This window comes from Lepus europaeus, chromosome X (assembly GCF_033115175.1).
Source record: "Lepus europaeus isolate LE1 chromosome X, mLepTim1.pri, whole genome shotgun sequence".
Classification (NCBI taxonomy): domain Eukaryota; kingdom Metazoa; phylum Chordata; class Mammalia; order Lagomorpha; family Leporidae; genus Lepus; species Lepus europaeus.
In genome coordinates, this window is record NC_084850.1 from 49,020,777 (window position 1) to 49,044,959 (window position 24,183).

General features: G+C 42.2%; 2 protein-coding genes across 2 annotated transcripts in view; both read left to right on the forward strand.

Annotated features, from left to right (window-relative positions):
- LOC133753031 (NACHT, LRR and PYD domains-containing protein 12-like) overlaps window positions 1–1,502 on the forward strand; it is a 97,277-nt gene extending 95,775 nt beyond the window's left edge. Inside the window, exon 13 of the mRNA XM_062183393.1 lies at window positions 1,454–1,502. Coding sequence (XP_062039377.1) covers window position 1,454 — 1 coding nt within the window. The 3' untranslated portion in view covers window positions 1,455–1,502. The remainder of the gene's footprint in view (window positions 1–1,453) is intronic.
- Window positions 1,503–7,670: 6,168 nt separating this feature from the next.
- VSIG1 (V-set and immunoglobulin domain containing 1) overlaps window positions 7,671–24,183 on the forward strand; it is a 38,029-nt gene continuing 21,516 nt past the window's right edge. Inside the window, exons 1-3 of the mRNA XM_062183036.1 lie at window positions 7,671–7,810; window positions 8,573–8,763; window positions 21,124–21,389. Of these exons, the coding sequence (XP_062039020.1) occupies window positions 7,671–7,810; window positions 8,573–8,763; window positions 21,124–21,389 (597 nt within the window). The remainder of the gene's footprint in view (window positions 7,811–8,572; window positions 8,764–21,123; window positions 21,390–24,183) is intronic.

Genomic DNA, 24,183 nt, shown 5'->3' on the forward strand with positions numbered 1-24,183 from the left:
GCCAGGAGCTACGACCTCCATCTGGGTCTCCCACATGGATGCAGGGACCCAAGGACTTGAGCCTCCCAGAGTGCACATCACATTCACAGGAAGCTGGAATGGACAATGGAGCTTGGACTTGAACCCAGACACCCCAATATGGGATGTGACATCCCGAGCAATGTCGTAAACACTACACCAAATGCCCAGCTGGATCAAGGGATTTTTGAAAAACCTTTTTGGAACCATTGCAACAAAAACAAATTTAAATATTTAGACTCTAAGTGCTCACTAGATTGTGCCTTTCCTTATGTAATCAAAATGTTTAGAAGCATAAAAAACATGAAATATATATAAAGAAGTTCAATAAATTATGAATTCCCTATAATGTCTCCTTTGATATCAAAAAACTACATGTGAAAAATTTTAGGCCCAAATTTCTCTCTCTCTCTCTCTCTCTCTCTCTCTCTCTCTCTCCCCCCCCCCCTTTCTGTCTCTGCTTTGCTTCTCTCCCTTATGCTGTTGCCATAAGAATGGTGTCAGTGTGCCTTTTGGAAATCCTGGGCTGATTTCTGAGCCAGCTCTCAAGCCATACAGATAGCAGCCTCTTGAATTTATGATAAAGCCTCGTGTCTTGCTCACACAACACCATTCCTCAATGTGATGCCTTACCTTATTCATTTAGAATTAACCTTGAATGACCTGATTGTTTCCAAAGAGCCAAACTCCCTCAAAGGGTAATGATTGGCTGCTATGTAGGACATTGGGACATTTAGAATACATTTCCCCTGATCACATAATACACAAAAAAATACATTTCCAGTGGGTTAAATCCAGACTCATACATTCACCCACTTAGCCAACAGTTCTTGAGCACCTGCTACATGAGGCACTGTGCTAGGCCCCTGGGAGAAATAATGAAAACAGACAGAAGGCCCTGCCTTCTTGAAATGTAAATTCTAGCTTCGGGGGTGGGAGTGGGGAAGTGTATAAAAGTTAACTTTGGAGTAGATTAGAAGGTTCTGAGTGCTATCAAACAAGAAAACTACTGAGAGATTGGAAGGGCTGGAGTGGAGGAAGCTGAAGTTTAAAATTGTGTGAACGAGGTATGCCTTGCTGAAAATCGACAATTAAGCAAAGACCTGAAGAAGGTGAGGGAACTGGCCTTGCTGACATCTGCGGAGGAAATGTCACCGTTTGAGTCCACCACAGCTACAAATGTTGTCCAAAGCCGGAGTGTGCCTAGCTAGCTGGAGACTAAGGATAGCAGTGGGACTGGGGCAGAGAGGGGGGACGATCACACGAGATGAGGCCAGACAGGGGGTGGAGTAGCTGAGACAATTCTTTTTCGGGTCTTCTGCAAAAGTTTAATAATATTTTATTTAACCCCATGTGTCCACAAAATTATCATCTCAATAGGTAATCAGCTTAAAAATTAATGATATTGTGCTTAATTTTTTTCCATGTCATGCAGAGGTCGATGCTGCAGCGCATGGAGTTAAGCTGCTACTTGCAACATTGGCACCCCAGACTGGAGAACTGGTTCGAGTCCTGGCTGCTCTGCTTTGGATCCAGCTCCTTGCGAATGCGCCTGGGAAAGCAGTGGAAGATAGAGTACTTGGGTCCCTCTCACTCACGTGGGAGACTCGATTGAAGTTCCAGGCTTCTGGATTTGGCCTGACTCAGCCCTGGACATTGTGGCCATTTGTGGAGAGAACCAGTAGACAGAAGATCTCTCTCTCTCTCTCTCTCTCACTCTCTCGCTCTCTCGCTCTCTTGCCTCTCCCCTCCCTCTCCCTTTCCCTCTTCCTCTCTCTTTTTCCCTGCCTTTCAAATAAATAAAATAACTCTTTTAAACAATTGTTTCATGCAAGTCTTTGAAGACTGATATGTATGTTACATTTATACCTCCTCTCAACACAAACTAGCCACATTTCAAGAGTTCAAAGGCCGTAAATGGCTTATGGCTGCCACATTGGGCAGCACAGCTCTAAGAGAAATATATAGCACACTAGAATTATAGGAGCTTGTAACTGCGCCTCTCCCCATCAACCATCTAGAATGTGTTTAACCAAGAACTTTAACATATGGGCTATGGATTTCTCAGCTGTTTTAAAGACTTTGGTTCTTTCCTGAGAGAAATCGGGAACTAGTGATGGATCTGAGCAAAGGTAAGACATGGTCTGATGTACATATGGAAAGGATCCTTCTGGCTGTTGTGTTGAGAAATAGACTGAGTGGGCAGGGCGTAAGGACACAAATGGAGGCCATTACCGTGATCCAAGCAATTGGCGCTGCTGGCAGACAAGTAAGGTGGGGATGATGAAGGCAGAGAAACTGGTCAGAGCTTGTACAGCTTCTGGACATGGAGAGAAAAGTGTTTGCTGATGAGGGCTGGTGCTGTGGCTTAGTAGGTTAAGCCTCTGCCTGTGGCACTGGCATCCCATATGAGTGCTGGTTCAAGACCTGGCTGCTCCTCTTCCAATCCAGCTCTCTGCTGTTGCCTGGTAAAGCAGTAGAAGATGGCCCAAATCCTTGGATCCCTGAACCCATGTGGGAGACCTGGAAGAGGCTCCTGGCTCCTGGCTTTGGATGGGCTCAGCTCTGGCCGTGTGGCCATTTAGGGAATGGAAGACCTCTCTCTCTCTCTCTCTCTCTCTCTCTCTCTCTCTCTCTCTCCCCCTTCTGTAACTCTGCCTGTCAAATAAATAAATAAATCTTAAAAAAAATATTTATCGGGCCAGCACTGTGGTGTAGCAGGTAAAGCTGCCACCTGCAGTGCCAGAATCCCATATGGGAGCCAGTTCGAGTCCCAGTTGCTCCACTTCCAATCCAGCTCTTTGCTAATGGACTGGGAAAGCAGTAGAGGATGGACCAAGTCCTTGGGCTCCTGCACCCTGTGGGAGACCAGGAGGAAGTTCTGGCTCCTGGCTTCGGATCGGTGCAGCTTTGGCCATTGCAGCTGGGGAGTAAAACAGTGAATAGAGGACCTCTCTCTGTCTCTCTCTCTCTCTCTCTCTCTCTCACTTTCTCTCTCTCTCTCTCTCTCTCTCTCTCTCTCTCTCACTGTAACTCTGCCTTTTTTTAAAAAGATTTATTTATTTACTTGAAAGTCAGAGTTACACACAGAGAGAAGGAGAGGCAGAGAGAGAGAGGTCTTCCATTCGCTGGCTCACTCCCCAAATGGCCGCAACAGCTGGAGCTGCGCCTATCCAAAGCCAGGAGCCAGGAGCTTCTTCCGGGTCTCCCACGATGGTGCAGGGGCCCAAGGACTTAGGCCATCTTCTACTGCTTTCCCAGGCCACAGCAGAGAGCTGGATCAGAAGAGGAGCAGCCGGGACTCGAACCAGCACCCATATGGAAAGCCAGCACTGCAGGCGGTGGCTTTACCTGCTATGCCACAGTGCCGGCCCCAACTCTGCCTTTCAAATACATAAATATTTTTTAAAAAAAAAATTTTTTGACAGGCAGAGTGGATAGTGAGAGAGAGAGAGAGAGAGAGAGAGAGAAAGGTCTTCCTTTTTGCCGTTGGTTCAACCTCCAATGGCCGCTGCGGCCGGCACATCTCGCTGATCTGAAGCCAGGAGCCAGGTGCCTCTCCTGGTCTCCCATGGGGTGCAGGGCCCAAGGACTTGGGCCATCCTCCACTGCCTTCCCGGGCCTCAGCAGAGAGCTGGCCTGGAAGAGGGGCAACCGGGACAGAATCCGGTGCCCCAACCGGGACTAGAACCCGGTGTGCCAGCGCCGCAAGGCGGAGGGTTAGCCTGTTAAGCCACGGCGCCAGCCTAAATAAATAAATATTTAAAGAAAGATTTATCTGATGACTTAGAGGTGGTATACAAAAGAGGTAGTGGAATCAGGAGTGACAGCAAGGACTTAGTCTTCAGTAACTAGAAAGACAAAGTTGCTATCACTGAGATGGCAGGAGACAAATTATGGAGGCATTAAAAGAATATATAATATAATATAATAATATTTAATAATACTGTAGAATAATATTTTATAGTCATGAATTGGACAAAGTTTTCTTAGAAAATCCGTGAAACAAAGTCATAAAGAAAAAAATCAATAGATTAACAAAAAAATATGCAAACTTCTTTATGGTGAAAGATATAAAACTAAGAAGAAAAATTCTGGACCAGGATAAAATGTTTATAATGTAGATACAAAACCCAGGGCAAGTTTTATAACACCTAAAGGGTACTTTTCAATATTAAAAGACAGATAACCCAATTGAAAAATGAGCTATGGCCACAAGCAGGCACTTCACAGGGAAGGGAATACCAGACAGGTCAATAAACCTATGAGAGAAGGCTCAGTTTCATGAGAGAAATACTTATTAATGCCACACAACAATATCAGCTTTCACCCATAATACCAGTAAAAACAGGAGACTGATCATTGAAGCTCTTCACAAAGCTGTTGACACCACACTTGCCTATACACTCAAGGGAAGAAGGCCTCGATTTATAACAAGTTTCTGGTGGTCAACTTTTGCTATCTACTACAGATGTCTACGCTTGTGGTCTTTGATCCAGCAATTCCATTTCCAGGAGCCTAGCTTACAGAAATAATCACACAATTGGGCAGAAATCTAAACAAAAGGGTGTTCATTGCACCATTGTGTATAATTGTGAAAAACTCTAAGTCATCTAAGAATTTTCCAATAGAACAATGGTTAAAGAAGTTATGATTCATCCATACTATGAAATATCATGTGGGCTGGTGCTGTGCCGTAGTTGGTGAAGCTGCCACCTGCAGTGCCAGCATCCCATATGGGCACCGGTTCGAGTCCCGGCTGCTCCTCTTCCGATCCAGCTCTCTGCTATGGCCTGGGAAAGCAGTTGAAGCTGGCCCAGGTCCTCAGGCCCCTTCACCCACATGGAGGGACCTGGAAGAAGCTCCTGGCTCCTGGCTTCGGATTGGCCCAGCTCTGGCTGTTGCTGCCATTTGGGGAGTGAACCAGTGGATGGAAGACTCTCTCTCTCTCTCTCTCTCTCTCTCTCTCTCTCTCTCTTCCTCCCTCCCTCTCTCTGCCTCTGCCTCTCAGATAAATGAATAAATCTTTTTAAAAAAAAGAAATATCATGTAGCCTTAAAACAGGTAAGATATATCTTTGGTTATAGTTGGACAATTACAGAAAGAGATAATAAAAATGTGTTTGAAAAAGGAGAAAACAGCAAATTATAAAATAACAATATTATTATCCTTATGTTAAAAAAACCATATGATTGTGTGTGTGAATGCATAGAAAAGTGCTAAATTCTTATTGGTAAGTCTGGGCATGGGATTCTACGTGTGGGTGAATGCATGGGAACAGCTTTCTCTCTCTGTATACTTCTTTGTTTTGCCAGATTGTTTTTAAATCCAAGTGTATACTTTTGTAATTTATAAGTAAAAAACCTGAGAGATAGGTCAGACACCATGTACTTTCAAAAGTTCCCAAGAAAGACTCCTGGGGAAAGTAGCATATTTGTTACATTATCACCACACTGTGCCGCTGGGCAGTGTGATGGGAACGGTTTCTAATGCGTGCTATGTGGCCTTGTGAAAGACACAACGTTTCTGAGCCTTGGTTTTCGTATATAGAAAATGTAGATAATAACTGGCCCATTGCTTCATTGGTGCAGTTGCAAAGATAAAATGGAAAAGTAGTTTGAAGTGATAAAACTCTGTAAAAAAAATGCAGAGGCTACTTAATATTTCATAAGCTGGTTAGTAGCTCACTTTTTTATTTTTTAATTAATTTATTTGAAAGTCAGAGTTATACAGAGAGAGAGGAGAAAGAGAGAGAGAGAGAGAGGTCCTCCATCTTCTGGTTCACGCCCCAGCTGGCCGCAAAGGCCGGAGCTGCACCGGGCCATCTTCCACTGCTTTCCCAGACCATAGCAGGGAGCTGGATCGGGAAGTGGGTCTGGAACTGGCACCCATATGGGATGCTGACACTGCATCTACTACGCCACAGCGCCGGCTCCAATAGCTCACTTTTGGTAGGCAATCATCAGTTACATCAACATTCAGTTCCAGGCAGAAAATTTGTTTTAGCAGATTTCTTCCTTTCCCAGTTAGGTCTCACACAGTAGGAGTGTGGGTATCTTACCTCTCAGTGTTCCAGAGTGTCCTGGGTTTGTGTGATAGATTCTGGTTCGGGTGGGTTTTGATATACCCTTGAATCATACCCTCTACCCAACCAGTCTTCGGGCCACCCAGCTTGAACATGTGGAATTCATTTAGAAGCTCTTACTGAGCACCTGCTTTGTGTTTGGGTACTCTCCTCTGGTTTGGTGGCCTGTCCCTGAAGGCAACCAAGGGACACAAGGATCCAGCGAACCGGGAGAGTCAGAGAGGAAGGTGAATGTTGGAGACCTACAACAATTATTTGGGGAAAAATACTGTCTTGGGTATATTCCATGTCTTGGTCAAAGAAAGGAACATTCTTTCTCTGCTACTTGCTGTTCCTCCTTCTTCTCCCCTACCCTATATTATAATGGATGTCTCATTCCCAGACATATGTAGCTGATAGCCTAACACTGAGAGTTTAAGCCAGTGCTAGGCTATCAATTACATACGTCTGGGAATGAGACATCTATTGTAAGATTGCTCTGCAGGAGCGCGTATTCCAGTCAATGAGCTCCCTAGTACTTTTTGGGAGACAGTCTTTTTTAAGTTGTGAACTGCCTGTATGAGACCTGACCTCCACCCTGGAGGATCTCACAGTTACTGGATGTAGGGGAGACTCGGTTAATAAATAAGAAACCACTGCAGAGCAATCAAGTGCCCACGTAGGATATTGGATGCAAGTAGAATGTGGATTTATGCTAATGAGAGCCCAGAGAAGAGTGGTCTGCAGGTTCATTGAATCGTCACACAGGACATCACGACTGCTCTGCATTAAGAATACACCTGAATTGGGCCAGCGCTGTCGCATAGCAAGCAAAGCCACTGCCTGCAGCGCCAGCATCCCATATGGGCGCTATTGTGAGTCCCAGCTGCTCCACTTCCAATCCATCTCCCTGCTAATGCACCTGGGAAAGCAGCAGAAGATGGCCCAAGTCCTTGGGTTCCTGCTCCCACATTGGAGACTCGGAAGAAGCTCCAGGCTCCTGGCTTCAGATCAACCCAGCTCCGGCTGTTGCAGCCATCTGGGGAGTGAATCAGCAGATAGAAGACCTCTTTCTCTGCCTCTGCTTCTGCCTCTCTGTAACTTTACCTTTCAGATAAATAAATAGTTAACAAAAAGAATATACCTGGGTAGCAGGAAGAAGGAGAAAATTACAAGTGGTAACAAAAGTTGCTTGGAGCCAAGGACTGGCATCACATGAGCATGGGCAGAGAAGGCTGTGGGAAAGAATTGGGCCTGATGGAAGCAAGATGACTTTCTGAGAAACAGTGGGAAATTGGCTTGGCTGAGGTGAGATGTGGTCAAAGATGTGCTGTGAAAAAAGTTCATAAGACATGATCCTTGAAACCTATACACATTTCATGAAACTGAACACTTGAAGGCAATACACCAGGATAGAATTTTTTAGGTAGTTGCATTAATGGGACTAAAGTTCAGAGGAGGTGAGAAGCAGATCTGGGAAGTCTGGGAATCCAGACTAAGGACTTTGGAATTGAGACAAGAGTCCATACGTGGTGTTATTGAAAATGTGTGCTTAGGGTTGGAATGTTGGCCCGGGCTGATACACAGGATGAAGGAGGAGATGGGCCAGACCATTGAGGAGACTGCTATGGGTAGTATGCTTTACGATGTAGGCCAGGGACGGGGAGCTGAGGACCTGGACCAGGACAGAAGCACCAGGTTGGAGAAGGAAGAAATCCGAGAGTTGTAGTAAGGGTGGAAACCATGGACCTTAAAGTTCGCTTGGAGATTCAGAGAAGGCCCATAGGTTTCTCAGGGCAAATTAAGGACAAGAACTCTAATAGAAGGTCATGTTCATGGGAAGGTTCTTTTCCTGAACACCTTCCCATGTCCTCCTAGTGAACCCTCCTTTCTAAGGAAATCCTACACCACATATTCAGCCACTTAATTCTGCAAAAATTTAGACTCATCCAATGGCAATCGTAAAGCACTTACTAACTTGATTTTGAAAAATGAGGTTAGTGAATAAGCACTATAAGGTTTCTAACTCGGGAAACGTAAGCATTCTGCTGTGAGTTTTGGTGGAAGGTAGTGAGAAATACCAGTGTTTTCAACATATCCAGAGTTTTTGCTTCATAACCCCTCTGCCCCTCCTGTGAACCTCATCTTCCCAAGAAACTTTATAGCACCTGTTCAGTCACGGGAATTGTAAAAGGAGGTTAGTGAATCAATGCTATGAGACTTTCATGGAAATATTTGAAATCAATTAGCCTTGTCAGCTTGTATTTGCATAGGCCCTCTTCCAACTATATCTTTCCCCTCAAGTACAACTTTTTAATAAGATTGATTTTGAACAACGAGACTTAGAGAATCTGTGTACAAAGCGCTTGAAGAATTTAAATATGTGGGTTTATTATTAACACAGTAGCAAATATATCAAGGAAACACGCCCCATGAAAAGAGTTTCAAAGAAACACAAATCTGCTCTGAGAAAGGTTTGTACCCAATAAGTAAGCCCGAAAAGGCATGTTTGCATGGTGATGCCCAGCAGATAAGCCTGGCGAACGTTGGTGTGATTGAAGAAGCCAGTTTGAGACTCAGTCTAGCCCAGGCAAGCTACTGGCACCTGCTGCTCTCCACGAACCTGGACACAATGGTGTTCGCATTTTGGAAGGTCCTTCTGATCTTAAACTGCCTTATAGGTAAGGAAAGGATCCCCAATCTACCAAAGAGATTGGACATGGAGCTTCCTTTTAAATTGAAATTACAGGTTTTGACATAGAATTTCCTCCTCTGTACTTCAAAGGAATTGAGATTAGTTTGTTAAGTAAAATAATTTTCAGCGCTTTTGCTTAGCAAATATGTGCCACGTTGATATTTGGGGGATACCAGGTTGTAATAGAATTGTTTTGTGGAGCTTTTGGGTGAATTTAAAAAAAAATAGCAGTATCTTTCTTTACTTAGTTTGAAAGGTTAACAAGTCATTTTCCCAGAGGCCGAAGTTTGTACTAAGGATAATTTTTTTTTTCATTTTACTTTAGTGTTCCCTTTAAGCTTGCTGTAAATGACTTGTTTTGCTACAGCAGGCAGAGCTTGGGTTGAGGCGGGGTGGTGGGGGGTGCTGCCAGGGCTGACACGTGGGAAGAACAGAGATTTTTCAAAGTGCTTTATTAGCTATTATTTCTTAGGGAGTTGTGGTTTTCCAATTCTAAGGTTGGGTTTTGGAAAATATGTGAGTGATTTATCGTTGTGCACAATATGGGTGATTTTAGGGATTTGAGTTGAGCAAAATCCGTCTGGAGTCAAAGTCTGTTGGTTAGACCCAGGAGAGACTACTAATTCAGAAAATACCTTGGATCGTTTTCTTAAAATGCTGGTTATAGTTTGAATGTGTTCTTATGATACATTGAGTATATTGTAATTCAATAATACTGTTTTCGTGAAAAAAGAGAATATGTTTAAGCTCTCAGTAATATCAGGCAGTCATTAGAATGAGAGTTAGTAAATGTATTTACTGCTTCTCGGCCTTTTGGCTAAGATCAGGTGTAGTAAATGTATTTAATGACCAAAGAATTCTCAGGATAAAATAGTGTGAAAGAGCAGGATATAGACACATGCTTAGAATAAATTACTAGAAACTTATGTACTGAGTGCTCATGGTGGTTACCTCAGGTAATGGGGTTGTAGATTATTTTTAAAATGTTTTATTAATGTGAAAGGCAGAGGGACACACGGGGGGGGGCAGAGAGAGACACAGACCTTCCATCTGCTGATTCACTCCCCAGAGGCCCACAACAGCTGGGGCTGGGCCAGACCACAGCTGGAGCCAGAAACTGAATGTGGTCTCTCACCTGGGTGGCAGGGACTCTACTTGAGCCATCACCTGCTGCTTCCCAGGGTGTGCATTAGCAGGGAGCTGAAATGGAGAGTAGAGCTGGGACTCTGATGTGGGATGTGGCTGTCCCAAGGGGCATCTTAACTACTGTGCCAAATGCCCACCCCTGTATGATTTTGACTTTATTACCTAGCTTTTTCATGCCTTCTCGGTTTTCTCCAAAGAATATTATGCTGGTTTTACAATTAGAAAAGTGTCTTTAAATGTTCATTACTCAAAGTTTAGCTATAGATGTTGTACGGAGTTAAAGGTCACGGAAGGCGACGCCGCATGCATTCAGTGAGCTCACCTGGCCCTAGAGCTGGAAACACATGTTCACAGTCTCCCTTCCTCTCAGGGAGATTCATTTACATGCACCTTTAACAGTGACAGTGGAAGGCTTTGTCCTTTCTCAGAGGGCTTCTAGCCGTCAGCCACTCGGGCCCACGAGCTCTGGGCCTTCCACACCAGGCCTCTAAGATCCTTGCAGTCAATATCTACTTTCCCATGGGAGCCCTTCATCTGGCCTGTAACCGAAACACCTAGAAATCCTACTGATTATATAAACATAATGTATCATCGTCGCAGAAAGGTGGGAAAATGTCAAAACATACAAATAAGAAAATCAAAATTATCTGGAATCTTACCACCAAGATTTAGGTGAATTCCTTAATTGTTTTTTTCTTTTCAAGTATTTTTATCACCTTAAAAACTGGGTTTGTATCTTGTATAAATTTCTTTTTGTTTAAAAATTACTTGGCATGATGTCAGGATCTTACTTCACTGTGACTTCAGAACAAGGCCACATCAGAATGACCAATAAATACCTAAGAGTGTTTTTTTCTCAAATTATTATATAACTGGCTTTCTCAGTGTGTAGTGTATTCTGTATGTGTATACACACACACATACACACACATATACACATACACAAATAGGATCTAGCTGGCCCAAAGCAAAATATGTAGTGTCAGTCCAGCAGATGTAATGGGAATTTACTGGAATACATATATTGTTGTTTGCTATACATATGGAAAGCAGAGAAAGGAAGAGTGCAGTAATCTATACGTGGAATGTATATTGTATGGCTGTGAAACACTGAGAATACTTCCATCAGTGTGCAGTCTGATATACTACCTAAATTTGTTTCAAAGAGAATGCCATTTTTTGGAGTCAAGCATGGTGCATGGCACATAGTAGGTCATGATATATGTTTGTTGACAGCATTAATTACCTTCTCCAACCCTAAACACTCAGAAATTATTTTTCATGTACATATTTAAAAGCAACTTTATAGCTAAGCAGGATACATTTATTATAATCAAAATATTTCCATTCACTAATTAGGAAGTCTTAGGTCATATTCCAATTCAGGGAAACTAAACATTTTCTTTTGAAAAAAATCCCTGCAGATAATCTTAGATATTTCTGATATGTATTGCTTCTCTGCCTTTTGGCTAAGATCAAGTGTGTGATATTTGTAATATGTGTTATCCACCTGTTGGAAACATATATTTTGTTTTCATTTTGTTCATATTTTGTTTTCATTTTCTAGAGGTATTTCTATGCATTTTAAAGTTGCAATATATTTGAGTTTTGGTTTTGCAGTCAAATCCAAAAATGAGTGATGATTTGGTTATTTCCTAACTCAAAAATGAAGTGATTATACATGAAGTTGCTGTAAATTAAATCATTTCAACTGCATCAGGGTTAAATTAGGCTATTAGGGGATATTTTTGCTGTAGTATAGGAGGAGGATAATAACTTTCCCATCAGGTAAGTGCTTGCTGGATTGTGGACATTAAATAAATGAATGAGCAATCATTACAAAAATGCAAGACACTAAAAAGTCTCCCTTGCTCTCTCTTTCTATATTACAAATAAAAAAATCTTTTAAAATGTAGATTACTTTACACTTTGGATTATTCTTCCTTTAACAATAAGCACTGATTATTTTAAAAGAAATCACAAATATTTCCGCAACATATGTATTTTTTTATTCAATCAGGTCAATAAGGGAAATTGCAATCCTGGGTTCAGGTATTCATCTTTTAGCTTGCTATTTATTAGAGATTTGCTGTTAGAGATTTTTCCTTTATAATGTTTAAATAACTTGTCAATTTAGAATGAATTAATCCAAATGAAAATAACTTTTTTATTTTATCACTTCCAAGTTTAAGATTAAATTTGCACTGCCCACTGTGCACACGTGACTATCTAAAATTGAATTATCCAGATTAAGGAGAGATTAAGAAACTGAGTCAGTTTCTCAGTTCCCTTGGTCACTTTTCAGGTGCTCAGTAGCTGCACGTGGGTAGTGGCTATTGAATTAATGCAGGGATGTAACATTTCCATCACCGCGGAAAGTTCCGTTGAATGGCTCAGGACCAGAGGATGATCTCAGAGGTTTAAGTAATACACAATGATTGAATGATGTGACGTTATTCAGCGTTCACCTGGAAATATACAGCTCTTAACTTTAAATGCATTGTGGCTCTCTTGGGGCTGGACAATTTCTGAAAACCCTCTTTCCTTCAGAATTTAGGCATTGGTTTTGATGCTGAGCATTGGAACTCTGGGCAATAAAATGATCTGGGGGGGTTGCCTTGCTGATTGCCACCTATTTACAAGACAATATGTAGTGTCCTTTAAAAAAAGTACCGTTGTGCTTTGAATGTTGAAACTACCATCTTAATTCCAAGTGATATCACTGAGCTTTCACAGATCTCAAATTAGTTATATATTCATATATCTTCATTTATAAAAAAATGTTGGAACTATTTGAATGAGACTTATGGCTCCCAGATGTTTGATTTTCACTCACCTCCATTCTGGTCTGTACTATAAAGGGCTCCCGGCTGCATTCACATGGCACGCAGAGCTTGCATCTGTCTTCATCACGATTGGTTGCCCAGTGCTCAGCACTGTTTGTGACACAACATACAGGTGCTCAACAGACGCTTGTTGCCAGGCGCCGTGGACTCTCCTGTGGCTTGCCCTTGGTGGGAACTGTGCTTACTCTGCCTTCAAGCGCTTTTGCTGAGAGTGGCTGTCGAGGGATTCTGGTCCAAAGCTCTCACCTGGTCAAGTTCTCACAATTAGCCAATCCCACAACAGCTATTAGCACCCAAACTAGAGAAAAAAATGGTCAAATTATATCTTCAAAACTGTTTTTAGGGAAAAGTTTCTGGAAACTTGAATGGCCACCAAATCCCCAGTTCTAATCTTTTACTGTTGGGCATTTAAAAGACATTTGGAAGTCATCATTTTTATTAAAGATTTATTTATTTATTTGAAAGTCAGAGTTACACAGAGAGAGAAGAAGAGGGAGAGAGAGAGAGAGAGCGAGAGGTCTTCCATCTGCTGGTTCACTCCCCAATTGGCCACAACAGCCGGAGCTGGGCTGATCTGAAGCCAGGAAACAGGAGCTTCTTCCGGGTCTCCCACGTGGGTGCAGGGGCCCAAGGACTTGGGCCATCTTTTACTGCTTTCCCAGGCCATAGCAGAGAGCTGGATCGGAAGTGGAGTAGCCAGGACTCGAATTGGCACCCATATATGGGATGCTAGCACTGCAGGCAGTGGCCTTACCCGCTATGCCACAGTGCCTGCTCCTGGAAGTCATCATTTTGTTAAAGATTCATTCATTTATTTTGAAAGGCAGAGTTACAGAGAGAGAGAGAGGGATAGAGAGAGAATCTTCCCTCCACTGGTTCACTCCCCAAATTACCGCAAGGGCCCAGGCTGAGCCAGGCCAAAGCCAGGAGCCAGAAGCTTCTTCCTGGTCTCCTGCATGGGTGCAGGGGCCCAAGCACTTGGGTCATCTTTGGCTGCTTTCCCAGGCGCATTAGCAGGTAACTGGATTGGAAGTGGAGCAGCCAGGACTCAAACTGACGCCCATATGGATGCCTCAGGCGGTGGCTTTACCAGCTACAGCACAGCGTCTACCCCGGAAGTCATCCTTTAAGCACATTTATCTATATGGCTAACTTCCAGGAGTTGAAGGAAGGATCCAGTTTTCCCTCCAGTAGAGGGGACCAGCTTTCTCCAGTGGAGTTTCCAATGGAAAGAGCAGCTGCTTTCTGAGGGCCAGCATCCTTTTGAGGGAGACGGTACGGGAACCCAGAACACATGAGGGCAGGAACATTGGGAAGAAGAACTCTGCATGTAAGTCGAAGGTGCAGTGTTCATGTCTACCTTGCTAAAGTACTTTTCCCAATGCATCAGGCCACTGTTGGTCAGACAAACAGCCAGCTTCGGACAAGGAAGCAGCTGGGCCAGGTGGCCCAACTGTGACAGAGAACACAGCTATTTGAATCCAAGAAATCAGGCATAATCTGGATGATGGTTTGCTTTTTCTATCAGTTTTTCAAAATGTTTGTCAATCGCCTGAGTTCTTTTTGTCTGGCTGCTGCCATTAAGTAAGAAAAATACAGAAGTCTTTGTCTATGCAAGATTGAGGCGGAGAGGACAAGAAGCTGTCTGTCTGTACCATTTCCCCTAAGCCTCTCATGATCTCTGTGTCCTCAGCCCACCCCTGCACTCCTCCCCCAGTTTGTAACCCTGCAGGCAGCTAGGACTCTCAAGACTGGACTGTTCTTGCAGCATGAAGAGCTGCTCTGTTTTGAACTTGATCTTTTCCAGTGCTTACCCACCAGACCTGTGTCCCATGCTGGAGAATTTTACACTTTCTGAGTTTACAGTTAATAATGATCAGTTAATCAGATGAGCTGGTGCCTCTATAAATGTTACCTACAGTTTTGTCAGCTTATCACAGTCCTTTAGAATGCGCTTGTGTAGTCCAGAGAGTCATTATAGTAGCAGGCTGAATTTGGGGGTAGAAGATTCTTTGGCACTCCTCCAGATCACATGGGAAGCTCATTACTTCACAATTTTTTTTTAAGGCCAACAGTTGCAAAAAGAGTTTTGGTCTCAGGACAGTTTTATAATCTTAAAATTGAGGGAGATTTCTGGTCTGGACAATATGGTATAGACCTACTTCCTCTTGAAGCTCCCTTCTAAGCACAAATGAAAAATAATGAAAAGCAATGCTAATGAAAAACAATGCAAGGGAAAACCAAGGGAGAAATCTGAAAGATGGCAAGAAGAAAGCAAATTGCTTTGGGCCCTTGGAAAAAAAAACAAAGTATCTTATGTCTCCCACCCTGCAGAAGGGGACCCAGTCCTGGTGTGTCCCGACCTCCAATCCAGTAACAGAGGACAGCCCAGGTGAGCTCGCTCCTCCCCCAGATCAAATGGGAGTCCCTCTAACATCACTAACATTAGTGGGCAGAAGAAAGATGCTCCTCCACTGGGCCTGAGATGCTCCCTTTTTACCTCCAAATACAGAGGTGGGAGCTTCGAACAGATGAGAGGGATAGAGCCCTGGCAAGTGGAAGAGCCTGGGCAGGCTATTTGTTTCTGTGGATCTCTGACTGTGCTGGGCTCACTCCACAGAAACACCAGGGCAGCAGGGGGCACCACAACACCCAAATCCTGCTGAGTGACACTTGGCAACCTGACCCAGGGAAACGTTTCTGTGATAACCAGATAAACCAAACCAGCCAAAACAACACTGCAAAGACCCTAACAATTAAACTGCTGTTAGAACCATACCTCACAAAAAATAGGCCAACACATGCGTGTGGAATGAAAGATAAGATAGGAGTTTCCTAACATAATAGACAAAACCTTCATTCAGAAGTCATCAACCATCCCAAGAAACAAGGAATCCCAACTTGAATGAAGAAAGAAAATCAGACGAGATTGGGCGCGTTTAGGGTGGTATGGCCGTGGACACGCACACACACACAGAGAGAGAGAGAGAGAGAGAGAGAGAGAGAGAGAGAGAGAGAGAGAAAGGAAGGAAGGAAAGAAAAGGAAAAGAAAAGAAAAGAAAAGAAAAGAAAAGAAAAGAAAAAAACAAAATCAATGAATGCCAATACTGAGGTGAATCAGATGTTGGAATTATCTGACAAAGGATTCAAAATAGCCATTATAAAATGTGTCAAGAACCATTGAACATTATCTTTTTTTTAAGATAGGATTTGTTTTTATTTTTTTTAACAGCTAAGCACAACACTCCATAGTATATATATATACACCATAATTTCTCTTTTTTAAAAGAATTTATTTATTTGAAAGACAGAGTTACAGAGAGACAGAGTTATAGAGAGAGGTGGAGACAGAGAGAGAGGTCTTCCATCTGCTGGTTCACTCCCCAGATGGAAGCAACGGCTGGAGCTGTGCCAATCCGAAGCCAGGAGCCAGGAGCTTCTTCTGGGTCTCCCACGTGGGTGTAGGGGCCCAAGGACTTGGGCCATCTTCTACTGCTTTCCCAGACCACAGCAGAAAGCTGGATCAGAAGTGGAGCAGCCAGGTCTCGAACTGGTGCCCATATGGGATGGTGACACTGAAGGTGGAGGATTAACCTACTGCGCCACAGCGCCGGCCCCTGAACATTATCTTAAAACAAGTGAAAAATTGAAAACTTCAGAAAAGACACTTATAAAAATATAAAAGGAAGAAGGTAATTCTATCATCTGTGACAATATGATGAACCTGGAGGACGTTATGCTAAGCGAAATAAGCCAGGCAAAGAAAGACAAATATAGTGTGATCTCGCTTATAAGTGAAATCTAAAAATGTCGAACTCTTGGGAGTAGAATGGCGGTTATCCAGGGCTGGGAGGGGAGGGGTGAGAGAATTGGGAGAAGTTGATCAAAGGGTACAAAATCCCAGTGAGATAGGAGCAAGGTGATTGTGACTAATAATAATATAGTATGTATTTCAAAATTGCCAAAACAATAAATTTTAATGTTCTTGCTACTACTATAATTGATGAATAAGTGAAGTGAGTACTTAGTTACCCTAATACAATCATTTCACAATGCACATATTTTTCAAAGCATCAGATACATATATACAATTATTATTTGTCAACCACAAATAAAAATTAAATTAAAAGAATCCAAATAAGAGCTATATACTGCAATTGTCTGTTTCTATGAAGACCCTTTTAATCTATAGGTTCCTGCTCAGTTTACTTCTTCTCTATCTGAATTATTTTTAATAAAGTTGGATTGTTTACCTCCACAAATTATAGAACTGAACAATGCAATACCAAAAATGAAAAATTTCTTTATGGGCTCCATGGTAGAGCAGAGATGGCAGAAAATAGAATCTACAACTGGTGAAACTGCCCCTCAGGAATGGAGGGGAAATAATAAGATTCTCAGTTAGAGGAAAACAAAAAAAATGTATTGCTAGCAGACATACTCTAAAGAATGGCTAAACAAATGTCTTCAAACAGAAAATAAATGATAAAGAATCTTGGAGCATTAAGAAGGATGAAGGAACAACAGTAGCAGAAATGTGAGCACATACAATAGACTATCCTTTTACTTGTGAGTTTCATAAATTATATTTTATAATTGAAACAATAGTTATAACATCTTATACTCAAGGCAATGATATTTTAAAGTGGACCTGAATGTAAGTCAGGTTTCCACACTTCACTCAAAGTACTAAAATATTGATACCATTAGATTGTGTTGACTCCTATATACTTACCCAGAGCAAGCACTATAGAAGCTGTACAAAGGTGTACAGATTAAACACTATGAACAAATAAAAATGGAATTATAAAAAAATGTTCAAGTAACTGATAGGAAGGTAAGGAAAGAGTAATAGAGGAATAAGAACCAAAGGAGAAAAACAACAAATAATACAATGGCACACCTAAGAACTAACATATCAATGATTATAGCAAATGTAAGCACACTGGATGGAAATTCAACTACATGTTGCTCACAGGAAACTCACATTAAACTTAATTTCAAAGTAGACTGAAAGTAAAAGGACAGAAAAGTTTATGCCATGTAAGTATTAATTTTTAAAAAAATCTGGAGTAGCTATATGAATATCTGACATAGTAGACTTCAGAGCAAATAAAATTACTAGAAACAAAAAGACATTATCTAAAGACAAAAGGATCAGTCCAGCCAAAGGGCATGACAGTTCTTAATGCATACATGTTAAACAACAGAGTCTCAAAAGACACAAACAAAAAACTGATAGCAAGCTAAAAGGAGACGAAGCCACAATTACAGATGGTAACTTCAATTTTCCCTCTCAGGAGCTAATTAATCTACTAGACAGAATGTCAGCAAGGAAATGGATGATCTGAAAAAGACAATCAACTAACAGGGTCTAATTGAATGTGCTGTTATTCCATCTATGCATCTATCAGAATGGCTAAAAGAGAAAATAGTGACAGCATCAAATTCTGCTAAAGAGGTGGAGAAATTGGATCACTCCTTTGGTTAATGGGGATGTCAAATGGTGCTGCCACTCTCGAAAATAGTGTGGCTTGTTTTTAATAAAACTAAACATATAACTATCACATGACTCAGCAACTGCACTTGTGGGCATTTGTCTCAGAGAAATGGAAATGTATAATCACACAAAAATCTGTACACGATGGTGTCGGTGTGTGGCCTAGCAATTAAGTTGCCATGTGGGGTATCTGCATCCCATATCAGAATGCTTGAGTTCCAGTCCCAGCTCTGCTTCCAATTCCAGCTTCCTGCTACTGAACGTCTTGGGGGCATATCAAGTGATGGCTCAAGTACTTGGATCCCTGCCACTCATGTGGGACACCTAGATTGTGCTCCTGGCTCCTGGCTGTAGTCTCAGATCAGCCAAAGCTGTTGTGGATGTTTGGAGAGTGAACAGATGGCAGCACTCTCTGTATGTCTCTCTATCTCTCTGCCTCTGAAATAAATAAATAATAAAATGAAAACAATGGTGAAGCATCTTGTAAACTTAAAAAAGTCTCTACATGAATTTTCATTGCAGTTTTATTCAATATCTAAAAGTTATAAATAGCCCAGATGTCCTAAAATGTGAATAGACAAATTGTTGTAACACATGACTGATACACTGTTGACTGCTACAAGGCAATAAAAAGCAATAAACCACTGCTGATACACCCAACAACCTAGGTGAATTTTTAGGTAATTATGGTGAGTGAAAAGAGCCAGTTCCAACATTTATTAGCTCTGTGATTCTATTTGTGTAACATTTACCAATGGAAGACAGATTAGTGATTACCACTGGTTAGAAACAGGATGTAGTGCAGCAGGCAGGTGGATGTGATTATGAGCACAATATGAGGGATCCCTGGGAAATACCACTGTCCAGTATTTTTTTAAATAATTTTTTATTTATTTGAAACGCATAGAGACTGAGACAGACAGACAGATATCTACTATCTACTGGCTTACTCTCAAATGCCTGCTCCCTATGGGAAGCTGCCACCTGAGGCATGCCATATGGGTGTCAGTTCGAGTCCTGGCTGCTCCACTTATAATCCAGTTACCTGCTAATGCGCCTGGGAAAGCAGTCAAAGATGACCCAAGTGCCCATATGGGATGCTGGCACTGCAGGTGGAGGATTAACCTACTGCGCCACAGCGCCGGCCCCTAAACATTATCTTAAAACAAGTGAAAAATTGAAAATTTCAGAAAAGACACTTATAAAAATACAAAAGGAAGAAGGTAATTCTCATTTGTGACAACATGATGAACCTGGAGGACGTTATGCTAAGTGAAATAAGCCAGGCAAAGAAAGACGAATACAGTGTGATCTCGCTTATAAGTGGAATCTAAAAACGTCGAACTCTTGGGAATAGAATGGTGGGTATCCAGGGCTGGGAGGGGAGGGGTCAGATGGAAGCCTGGAGCCTGGAACTCAATCTGGGTCTCCCATATGAGTAGCAGGGACCCAAGCACTTGAGCTGTCATCTACTGCCTTCCAGGGTGTGAACTGCTAGGAGGCTGGGATTGAGAGCATAGCTGACACTCAAACCCAGGCTCTCCAATATGCAATGTGGGCATCCCAAGTGGTATCTTAACTGCTGTGCCAAATGCCTGCCCCTGTTCCATATCCTGACTGCGGAGGTGGCTACATGGAACTACACACTTAGTTGTACATCACTAAGTGAACACACATACACATGTACGTAAAACTGGAGAAAGATGAATAAGATTGGTGGTTTGTATTAATGTTAGTATCTGGGCTGTGATATTATAGTGTAGTTTTACAAACTGGGTAAATTGTGCATGGGCTCTCTGTCTTATTTTTTAGAATTACATGCAAATCTACAATTACTTCAATGAAAGTTTTAATTAAAAATCACCAAGAAACCCAAAGATCTTTCTCTATTTGAGTTATTTTTATCTATAATTTTTGTGCTAGAAATTAAAACTGAAAAAATAGGACACATAAGCTCACATTCCATTATATGCCAAAGCAATTACATCATTTCCTATTATGTGACTTCTAGAAAACTCTATTGTACATTTATGAAAGGATGAAAATGAAAAAGAAAAATAGCATTTAAAAAAGATCTATTTATACACTTGAAAGGCAGATATATATATATATATATATATATATATATATATATATCTTCTATCCACCGGTTTATTCCACAAACGGTCACTACAGTCAGGGCTGGGTCAGTCCAAAGCCAGAGGCCCAGAATTCTGTCTGTGTCTCTGACATGAGTGGCAGAGGCCCAAGGACTTGGGCCATCTTCTGCTGCTTTTCCAGGTACATTAGCAGGGAGCTGGATCAGAAGTGGAGCAGCTGGGACTTGAACTGGCACTCCGACATAGAATTCTCGAGTCACAAGCTTCAGCCTAAGCTACTGTGCCACAATGCCATCCCCAGAGAAACATCTTAGTATTACTATGAATAGAGCTTTGCTCCCACAGCTGCTCAAAATGGTCTTAGGGATAGGGTAACCAACATGTGGTACTAATTTGCCTGGAACTTCCCTTGTCTTTTCCCTGAACATCCTAGCAAGTTGGTGTAGTTTCTCTGAGACTTAGCAGATGGTAGAACTAAAAGTGCCAAGTCCCACATCTAAGGAACCTCTGTGGCCCTGGTCAAACTAGGTTGGTCCTTCTTCATATTCACTGACTTTTTGAGTTCCCAGAACCTCTATGTCAGGCCATCCTGACACAGAGGAAATTTTCAATTCAATGTTATTGCCCCATCTTCACATAGGATTTGCTCATCTTCACATTAGAGTTTGTTAGAAACTTCCTTTCCCTTGCCTCAATTGCTGGCTTAGCTTTCTTGTATGGTTCCTTCTATTTTCTCTGTCTTCCCTTGGAATCAGATAAGACATCTTTGAAAGTTTTTGTGATGAAAAAGTGTCAGCAGAATGTGCATATATATATATATATATATATAATTGTATTTTTGATGATTATCATTCCAGGTCAGGTTAGAGTGGTACAAGTGATCATCCCAGAGGGTTTTGTGAATGTGACCGTTGGATCTGATGCCACCCTTGTCTGCCTCTACAAAACCACTGTGACCTCGCAGGACAAGCTCACCATCCAGTGGTCTTTCTTCCATAAGAAGGAATTGGAGCCAATTTCTGTAAGGACTCTTTTCCTAAACTCTTCCCTTTTGGTAGTTCTGACTGAAAACTATTGAGGTAAGTGTGTAAAGGAATCCTGTGCCAGTGCTGATGGTGCCAGAACCTCTGAGACAAAGAGTTTGAAGATAGCTGTTTAGGGAAGTCCATCAACTAAGTGACTCAGATTTGCCTTTTTTCATATTTGATCATTGCCCATCATCTCAGTTCTGTATTTGTCAACATCAAGTGTATGATGCATTCCAAAGTAGATAGGAGCAACCATTCTCATAGGTAAGAGAGATGGTAGTTCTGAAAGGATTCCACACACAACCCCCCCACACACACACACAGACACAAATATTTCATTATTTCCAGAAAATTCTAGTTTAAATGCAAGTTCTAAGTGATAGGTGTCTGACGAATTGAATATCTGGGATCCGCCTGTCAGGTGAGCTAGCTCGTTATGCCAGGCTGAGTTCCAACAGAGTGAGACTCCCCAGATGGGTGGGAAAAGGCCATGCTGGTGACGGATCCTGGGTGAAGAAAAGCAGCATGAGGTGAGTGGGGAGAGGGTAGGGTGGGTGGGCATAGGATCCTGGAGAAGAGGTTGCCAGAGTAGGGTGGATGAAAACCAAGGAAGGAGAGTGATTCTATGTGCAAGCTGCCCGTTCCCAAATTTTCCTCCATCTGGCCCTAAGGGTAATTCCTTCCTGGAATTAACCCAAGGATTAAAATTGTGTACTCAAAGATGTATGTGTGTGTGTGTGTGTACACACATATATACATGAGCATATAGTCCATTGCATGCCCACGCACATCCTTTGATGGAAAAGGTTGAAAGTTTTCATCAGATTCCCAAAAGGATGCATGACCCAAAACAGTGCTTAAAGAAAAGACAAGTTAGTGTGGTTTGGAATAGTGGAGTGTATTTGAGGTGGGCTCTAAAGGAAAGGAAGGGTTTACATTAGAAGAAAGATACAGGGAGAACAAATCGAATGGGCTGAGGGAAGGCCAGAGACGGAGATGGAGGAAAAGGTGGGCATTACTTTGGAGCAGCTACACCTTGGCCAGTGTCACTTCTGTTTAGCAGGAATCACCATTCAAGAGGAGTTTCTATCAATGTCTCCCTCTGAGCAAACTTAAATAAGTTTACTTGGTACTGGTTACCTTGGACAAATACCTGAATCACTCTGTGCCTTTCTTTAAAACGTGGTAGAACAGCAATACTCATGGGGACTCAACTGACATAAAGCATGTGAAAACACATGGAAAAAAATTATAAAGCTCTGTGAGTTTTATCCCATGTAATCACCATTGCGATTAGCAGCAGCGGGTTCACCAATGGTGATTCTACGTGTTTCTGTCACCCAAATGTCCTGACCTAAGACCTTGCATATTGGAATCAACTAAGAAATTGTCACTTTCTTTTGCATGTTGCTCTTCGATTATGGAAGGCAATAATCAAATGCTCTTTCTTCCTTTAAAATTCAACCTCCACACTAGCCTTTTCAACGTGTTATTTATCTATAGACTTGAACACTCCTTTTGGCAGTGGGGGCTGAATTTAGAGAGACCTTGCCAACATATTTTGAGTGAGATATTTTGTGCTTGACACTCAAATCAAGATGTCTTCAACTGCCAAGCAAATCTAGTCTGAGTTCAAAATCACAACATTTTTCTTATGCCTCCTCTTGACACTGGGATTTAAAAGGCTACCTCTTGGTTGGTTGAACTGAGTAGATCATGAGGTGCTGAGAGGGAGCTAAGGGACTGAAAGAGCTTATGGGCAGGGGAAGAAGGTATACGTGTTTGAACTGAAGGTGGCTTTAGCTCAGAACAGCTCATAGAATCACTGTTAAAAGAAAATTTATTAATGAAAATGTATTTATTCAGTAGCTTTTAAAAAGATATTTATTTATTTGAAAGGCAAAGTTAAAGGGTGGGGGAGGGAAGGGGGGAATATATCGTGAGATCTTTCATCTGCTGGCTCACTCCTCAAATGGCTGCAATGGCCAGAGCTGAGCCACGTCTCCCACGTGGGTGGCAGGTGCTCAAGCACTTGTACTTTCTGCTGCTGCTTTCCCAGGCACATTAGCAGAGAGCTGGATCAGAAGCAGGGCAGCCAGGATTAGAACTGCTTCTCATATGGGATGCCAGCATCACAGGTGGCAGCCACAACACAGGACCCTGAATAGTTTATTTACTTGCCATTTACCACACTTTCCAAAGTGTCAGGCACAGGTGGGGCAAGTGTAATTTAAGATAACTACTCTTTAGGGGGTGTTCCAATCAAAGGATATCCTCTGTATGAAACTGCTGGATCGAGAACATGTTCCCTGACCTTAAAACTGCAGGAGACCTGGGCTACGCCTATGAGTTAGCCATATAGCAGTCATGGCAGAGTAGGGCCAGCTCTTGGCTTGAGGGCAGTCAAAAGCATCTCCAAGGGGCAAACCTTCTCTTCCTTCTGTTTCCCTCCGCTCACCATAGCCACATCTCCATTACAATCATCCTCAGGTTTCTACTGCTTGGAGAACTAGTGTCCCTGCCTGCTCTGCCAGACTCCGTAGGCATGTACTTCTCTCTGCTTTGCCAAACAAGTGGTTTTGAACCCCAGTGGAAATCTGATGGATGTGAGTTCTACTCTTGCTCTACCACTGACTTACTGGCTGGATGACCTTACAGAAGTCATCTGATCTTTCAGAGGTTCAGTTTGTCTATGTGCAGTGGAACTACTGGTCTACCTCAAAAGTTTAATGTGAAGATGAAATGAGATGCATGTGAGGCACCAGGAAGCCTTCCATACAATAAGCT